A 7,715-nucleotide genomic window follows, 5' to 3' on the forward strand; every position below is an offset into this window, starting at 1 on the left:
TCACTTCTAGTCTCATAACACTATTGACATGCAATCCTTATCTGAATGTGCAATGCTAACTGTACCTTTTATCTTAAGAATTTACATGGGTGGAGGTGATTAAAACCAAAGTAAAATGAAGGAGAGACAAATAGATGCTTAAAGGAAACTTAACATTGTCCTGCTTGTTACACTGTGCAGACACTGTCAAATTAAGGATACAGATGCAGACCTTTAATGGTTTGAAAATATGCTATACTCACCAGCCAAAATACTATCAAGGTTACCAAAGGTGTATTGTTTCTGCTTCCCAACAGCTGTTGAGTCCCTGTTTATTATCTGCAGAAGGTCTCTGAGGACTTGTTCACCTACAAAGTTTCACTGATTTAATTAGACAAATCAGTGTTTTCCACTTGTGTGGTGCCAGCGAGCTTGTATGCAATGTCCCCCTTCACAGCCAAGCAAATACTAAGGCTTGTAAGAGCAACGCTATCCAAATCCTAAATACTCTCACACCAGCTGACAGCTACCCCATGTTAAATGCAGCTTAAACCAGTGTGGAAGACTTGCTAACAGTCATGAATCTAGGAAGGAAGAGTCAACAGGCCAAGTAAAACAACAGCATTTACAATGACCCAACTACACAACACTCCAGAGGCTTCCTCAGCCCACTAACATGAGACAGAATTAGTGCTTCTCTTACCTGGTAATAGTAATCAACATACTGTGGCTCATAGTGTCGTGGACCAGAGTTTTCAGGAGACAGGACATCTTTTAGTAACTCTTCACAGCCTGGGAAACAGAAACGAGAGCAAATGGTCAGGCTGAGAGTTTATCTTCCCAGAGATTGCATGGACAATGGAGGAAGAAACACAGGTTTGTAGCTAATCTGTACGCCCGAAACCTTGAAACCTAGCTTTGGAATATGTTTAAATAGGTGTAACAAAGCTCTGCCTTCAAACTTCTGCACAGCACATATTCAGCATGTGGCACTTAAATAAGTGCAATTACACTAATGCTGACTCGCAGCCCAGATACCCTACACTGCAATGAAAGTGAAAGCTGAACATTGCTTGGCTTGGTAAACTATCCTGCGGGATAGAAACCCATCCCTGACCAACCCAAAACTCTGAAGTCAAACATTGGGTTCACAGGCTTGGCATGAGTCAGCGTCGATTGCACATTAGTGTCAGTGGAGCTGCTTCTGATTTTCCCTGGTCTAAGTGACAAAGGGGCAATACCTAAATGTCACAAATTCCCCTTCAAAAAGAGCTCTGTCACAGAGCATACAGTGTTTGGCAAGCAAGTATCTGTGCACTGCAACCAGAGATTTTCAGCTTCTGTGTTTGCTTTTGTTAACAACCACATTAACAGCTGGAAAAATCAATGTCTGCATTTCCCTCAGTCCTTCTCTCATCTGAAAACCTCAGACAAATATAGAAACACTGAAATCACCAAATGCCTCATTCCCCATTAATTACCAATGACCGCACTTGGCATGTTGAGCTGCAGAAGGCAGTAATATTAAGCCAGGTTATTTTAGAATAACCAGCTTACAGCCTTGGGCCTAAACTGTATGAAACCTTCTCAGCATGTGTTGTACGCTATCCTACTTGGAAGCTGCAATTACCCAGCAGTATTTCTCTCTTCTGTCCCATCACTAATGCAATACATTGGCTGTGATATTACACACAGATACTCATTCATGAGGCAGGTGAGCCAGAGGAAACAGAGTAATGTAAGAAAGTGTGAACTGCACGGGTTTATACTGTTAGCTGATCTTCTCTTTTGTTTTTAAAATAAAGGAATAAAATCTGTAGGGGTGAAGGTACCTTTGTGGTTATGGAGGGGAGTCCCTTACAAAGGAAATGAGTACTTAGAAGAACAGAAAAGGTGACCAGATGGAGGAAGCCTAATGTGGGAGATCAGTATGTTGTTCCTGTCTCCCACACACAGGCATGTGTCAGAGGCAGCACACGGTGGATGAAGCAACCATTAAGATCTCAGGAGTCTCATATGGACAACAGGCAGCAGGACTTTTCTCCCTCTTCCAGCTTCTGCAGCAAAGTGAGATTCTCAAATGGCACAGAAGGGAGACTAAATTAAGCTATTAATTGCACACTTCTGTGCATTTTTCACTTTGCTGGAGAAGTCAGTGGGCAAGAATGGTGTGTTAGGGTCACTTCTCAAAGAGGAGCTCACCTGGGAATAACAATCCAAAAAAATAATTTACTGGCTGATAGAGGCAAGATATTAAACTTGTTTGCCCAGAGAGGGCATCTTTCTACATAACTTGCCCTGCCTGTGGCTCTCACATTTCCCACCCAGCCAAGATCCTTTTCTTTCTCTTGGTTTTATCATTATGTGTGTCAGCCTGTGCTTGACTGAGGTTATTCTCTAGTCCTCTTACAGAGGAGAATTCAATTTACTGTTTGTACCTTTTGACATTAATAACCAAAGCTTATTACTCATGAAACTGCCTCATGCCAACCCCACTGTGAGAGTCTTTACACGTATGGACCGCTTACTTTGCTAAAAGGTCTCTGCATAATATGGAGCACCTAATCATTAAAGTGAGTTATCTCCAGCAAAAAAGAAAATAAATGCCAAGTGCTACCACAGTAATGGATGTAGATTAGTGCAATGAAGGATGTGTGTTCACACAGTTTTAAAAATTCCCAACAACAATATCTTCAGCCGTAATTTCAAGCCTTATTTTCCTAATTCAGTTGTACTAACAACAGTGCTTCTAGCTAAAGACCTCTAAGCAGTCAAACTTCATTTAAGCCTGTTAGGTGAGAACTTATCAGCTCCCCCAGCTTTTTTCTTTGGTGGGGAAAAGTCACAAAGGTTGTGGGTTTTCAAAGGTGCAAGAAGGATTTAACTGCCCAAAACAAGGGGAGTCAGAAACCTTTCTGCCTTGCCTCCTTTCGAAATGCCGGCTAGACTGGTCTGTTAGAGCTAGAGTCACAAATAGCTCCCACATCTCCAGGGTCTCAAATCTAGAGTTTAGCTGCAAGGTCTTGTGTGTCCCCTCTTTGCTGTTCAGTTCTTACCCAAGATTATTCCTGATCACATTCTTTCATTTTCCTTGTCCATTAAGGCGGACACCTTCATGATAGGCCTTGGCCATTTAAATTCAAGCCTATAATTCAGTAAAAACACTGGGGAGAAAAGCATTGCCTCCTTTTACCTAACTTACTTGGGGCAGCCCTCACTACTTCTTCATGAGAGCCACCTGGCACAGGCTTTTGTGTCCTGATCCAGAACCACAGAGGCTGATCAAGCATTTGACCCATTTCCAGAACATCACCAGGCATTTAATCCAATTTGTTTACCTAGCTGCATAGCTTAAAATGGCAAACAAAGCCAAATCTTGCTTTTATTGAAGTCACAGGCCAAGTTTCCATTGGCACTGACAGACTCAGGATGTAGGTTCATCTAAGACTATCTCCTGCAAAGGTGACTTTTTGGTGGGAAGATGTTTGAGTGTGCAGCAGCCAGTGTCCCCTGTGGGAGAGGTTTGCTTAGTGTGCAAGCTGGCATGACAGCTTGGATCTCTTCATCCTGCTGGGAAGATTTGCATGTTATTATACTCCATAAAAAAGGGAAGAAGAGAAGGAAATGCTTAGAGGCCATTTTCCTCTGAGATTACTAAAACACATCATTGCTACCTTGCAGACATCTGAACCTGTTCCAACATCCATCAAATGAATGGAAAGATGCCCACTGGCTTCAAGAATCTTAGGATTGTGCCACTGGTTTTATTCCTGTTAAGAACTGTGTTCAAAGAATACATTCTCTGTTGCTCTTTTTCCCTGTGAAGGCACAAATCAGAATCTCTTAACTCTGGAGGACTGTGGTGCTGGTCTTTTCTTTGGGCCACCCCTTATCACCAGGAAGGTGGGTTTTGGCACACTGTCAGGAAATGCATCAGCTTTCTTACTCGGTGTTTTTCTGCAACAGTGCTACTATATCTCACCTGTCAGTCCCCTTATCTAAATGATAATTTGAATTTTCCAGGTACTCCAAGAGGTTTACACAAGGGGCATAATATAAAGAGGGGACACTGGAGTGTCTCAAATACTGTGCATATGTCTTCTTACTACCAGAAAATATTTTGGCTTGCAGCCTGGGAAATGCCAGTGAGCTAAATTAGTGTGTCACAGTCCAGACAGAAAAGAAAGAAAAATCAAGGTTTACTCTGGCAAATCTCAATATGGAAATATTAAGGCACTGGACAACAATTTGTACAGAGAGCAGTCTAGTCTGGCACACATGGTGCTCTCTGCTACCACTACCACTCTTAAGAAGAAATATGCTTGCCTAGGCTTGCAGAACTGCCATGATGGATATTTCAAGCTGTGCAGCAGCATGCACCCAAGGCTAGAATCTGTCCATAAATAACCCACTGCAAATAAGCAAAGGAATACTTCCTGGCTACTTTAAGGACCTCCTGCACTAAGATGTCCCATTATTGCTATCACTTCATTTTCCAGGAAATGGTAAAACTGAAAGCTACTTACATGGCTGATTAGAAATATTTCATTTGGATGCCTACTTGTATCATAAGATATTAATGTGCTCAATGTTCTCTCTCCTTTGCTACGGTTAGGAAAATTTCCTCATCTACATTTTTGGGCAGCACTTGGCAAGGAGGCTTAGCTGCACTGCAATCGTAGTAAGGCAGTGGATAGAGGCAAAGAGCTAACCCAGGAATAGTTGCAAGTCCTTGTGTATTTACTGCTGCAGCTCCGCAAAAGGATGCCCTCTATGAAGGAGCACTCTGCTAAAGGGCTGTGCATTATATAAGTAATTGTGCAGGGTGACACAGATCAGGAACAATCTTGTATCTGGAGAAAAAATAACTATCAGGTCACAAAATGAGAATGGCCAGAAGCTGCTGAATTTTCTTCTCTGGCTAAAGACACCTGATGAGCCAGCACAGAGGCAGCTTCTCTGTGTCACTCAGAAGACCGTTTGACACATAGACATGTATCAGTTCTTGTTTAACAAAGCACTGAGTCACTCTCTAGGCTGATTTGTCAAAATTAGCTGAGTTAAAAACTCTTTATCCTAATATTAAAAATGCATAAGCAAACACAGTTCATTTGGCCAGAACTGGGTTAGGGAGTAGCACATGAGCTTGGAATTATTTGCACTTTGCAGGGCAAAGTGAAGTAAAATGGCAAGTGACCTGTCCCGGTCAGAAGTCTGCTGCAGAACAAGAATTCTAAGTAGCACCAAAACCACTAGGTGATTTATCCTTTCTTTTTGTGAAAATAGCCGGCTAAGATTTTTCCTTTCTTGAAAATACCTGGCTAAGACTCGTAAACTCTCAAAACACAGTGCTGGCTGTCCAGAGGCAGGACAGGATCATCTTTAGTCCTAAGCAAAGATGATGAAAGTGTTTTACAAGTCACTGAAGGGGGAAGACACGAACCTTTAACTTTTTCAGTTCACTCAGGATGCCAGACATGAATTCTCTTGCAAGATAATTTTACAAATTTACCTTCAGTTTCATTTAAAAAATATCGGTTTTCACACCCTAACAAACAGTCAATTTGCAAACAGACATTCTGGCCACAAATAAACACAATTGTGGGAAAGTGATTTCCTGCAAATGCTCCAAGAAGGAGATTTAACCCATACTGCATCAGGCAATTTTCACAGGCAATTAAGCAATTTTAATACTATAGGAAATCAAATCTGGTTACCTAATTGAATGTAGTTGGTTCCTGGCATTTTTCCTGAGAGCAGTAACTTTTTACTTTATCTACCCTTGCATCTTTAATGATGTATCAGACTCGTTTATGGTTTCAGGCTGTATTTAGTAAAATTTAGTTGAGTCTTAGAAAACTCTGAAGTACTTTTAAGAGTAACTAACTTCAGTTCATTAAACAGCTATAATGTAATTTACAACAGGAGAGCTCAGCTCTTCACATTTATGTGACAGTCCTTCTTCTTGGAGCCATCCCAAGTACTGCTCCTGTCACTAAGTTATTCTTAAAAGAATGGATAGATTCATCAAATCATCTCCAGTTATGGTGTACTGTGAAGTTTGAGATCAATAGCTACGAGCCTAAATGGCTTCATAAAGACTTTGAGATTTTCTGCAGTGCTTTACTGAAATTCCTGTGCTAGTGCAGCCACCCTGGTTTTAGGTATTGGTATATATTACAAATACTGCTGTCTGGCAAATAAAGATAAACTCCTTTTACATGACTGCAACATATCCATCTTTTATTCCATACTGGATCTTCAAGGCAAAGCTGATACAATACTACTCTCAGCTATGGGACTGCAAATTAGATTTTAAAGTTAGTTAAAAGAGATGGTCAAAACTCGGCACTGGTTTTGTGAGAAATATGTTTGTTTGGAGCATCTGAATGAAACTATAAAAGCAAATTAAAAAAATAAAAATCTCCAGTGAAACAGAAGGCCAGAAATATTCTGCTTTGGAAAACTTTGTTTTGAAAAAAATCCATCAAATTTCATACTATATTATTTTCATATTCTTTCACAGTCTAGATAACCTGTCACAGTCTGAGCTACCAGAACAGCCAACTTCCCTTTTTGAACATTTCTTTAAAGGTTTGGGCAAATCTGTATTCTTGGAATTTTCATCAAAATTGCTAGGAACTCATGGAGAAACATATCTACTTTTTAACTTTTACCTGCTCACATAAAGACTGCTTCTAGAAGCTTTCCAGACAACTGCAGCAATTAGATGCCTAAAGATCCAGGGAAGCAGAGATGGATTTCTGAAGGCACATAATGGTCTGTGTTACTATTTTGAAGATTCGAAGGTTACTATTACTGCAGGTGGGGAAATGCATAAATTCACAACTGTGCTTCTTCCACACCGTTAATGAATATGAAGGAGCTCCTACAACTCTCCATTTTCAAATATTGTTAACAGAGCATAACTTAAATGTCCTTAGAACTTCTACAAGATGAGGAAAAGACTCTCTTGTTCCAGGAGAAAAACAGGCTGTACGATTTCATCGGAAAAAACAGTGATTCTGCTAAAGCACAAAGATTCATTATTGCAGAAATGCGCTGTGCTAACGTGGCTCAGTCTCTCCCATTATGAAAGCCATTACCCTCCCATTAGTACACAGTGGTCAGTGTTGTTTTCATGGTTAAAATAAGCTGTAAAGTTGGAATACATTTGCCATTATCTTTTAATTCTGCATTAATTTGTGAGCTGCAACACCAAGGTCAGTAGGGGGAGCTCACCCTTTACTTGTCAGAGTTTGGGGTTTTTTTAAGTGGAATATCAAAGCAGAGAGACTGTTGGAAAGACAACATAAATCTTAAAATAGAAGGAACAGGTCAGACTTAATTAGAGCCTGCTAAACGTACGAAGAGCCTGGTCCTGCAAACATGTCTGACTGTGGAACCTACCAGCCTGCATAGCACATTAGAAAGAACAGTTCCACTCAAGCCTTTAAGTATCACAAGTGGCAGAAAATATTTACTGGATCAGTACAATAAATTCAGTCCAGCAAAAACAGTCATTGACTCCACTGAGCAAACAGTAATGGATCCCACGCTGACCCTGCTGAAATCAATAGGAATTCAGCCTTTGAGTGATGTTCTGGCTGCTCTCAAAGCAGTGCCACTTCTTAGACTATACTGGCTTTGACACAGCTGCTAGGTAAGAGGGTACAGGTGTTATTTCATGGCAATTACTCTCCAGACCAATGCAGTTATTAGAAATAAAGCCATGC

General features: G+C 40.7%; 1 protein-coding gene across 1 annotated transcript in view; it reads right to left on the reverse strand.

Annotated features, from left to right (window-relative positions):
• RAB11FIP4 (RAB11 family interacting protein 4 (class II)) overlaps window positions 1–7,715 on the reverse strand; it is a 107,541-nt gene that overhangs the window by 70,450 nt on the left and 29,376 nt on the right. The window contains exon 3 of the mRNA XM_009323789.1: window positions 683–771. Coding sequence (XP_009322064.1) covers window positions 683–771 — 89 coding nt within the window. The remainder of the gene's footprint in view (window positions 1–682; window positions 772–7,715) is intronic.

This window comes from Pygoscelis adeliae, unplaced genomic scaffold (genome assembly GCF_000699105.1).
Source record: "Pygoscelis adeliae isolate BGI_AS28 unplaced genomic scaffold, ASM69910v1 Scaffold75, whole genome shotgun sequence".
Lineage (NCBI taxonomy): Eukaryota > Metazoa > Chordata > Aves > Sphenisciformes > Spheniscidae > Pygoscelis > Pygoscelis adeliae.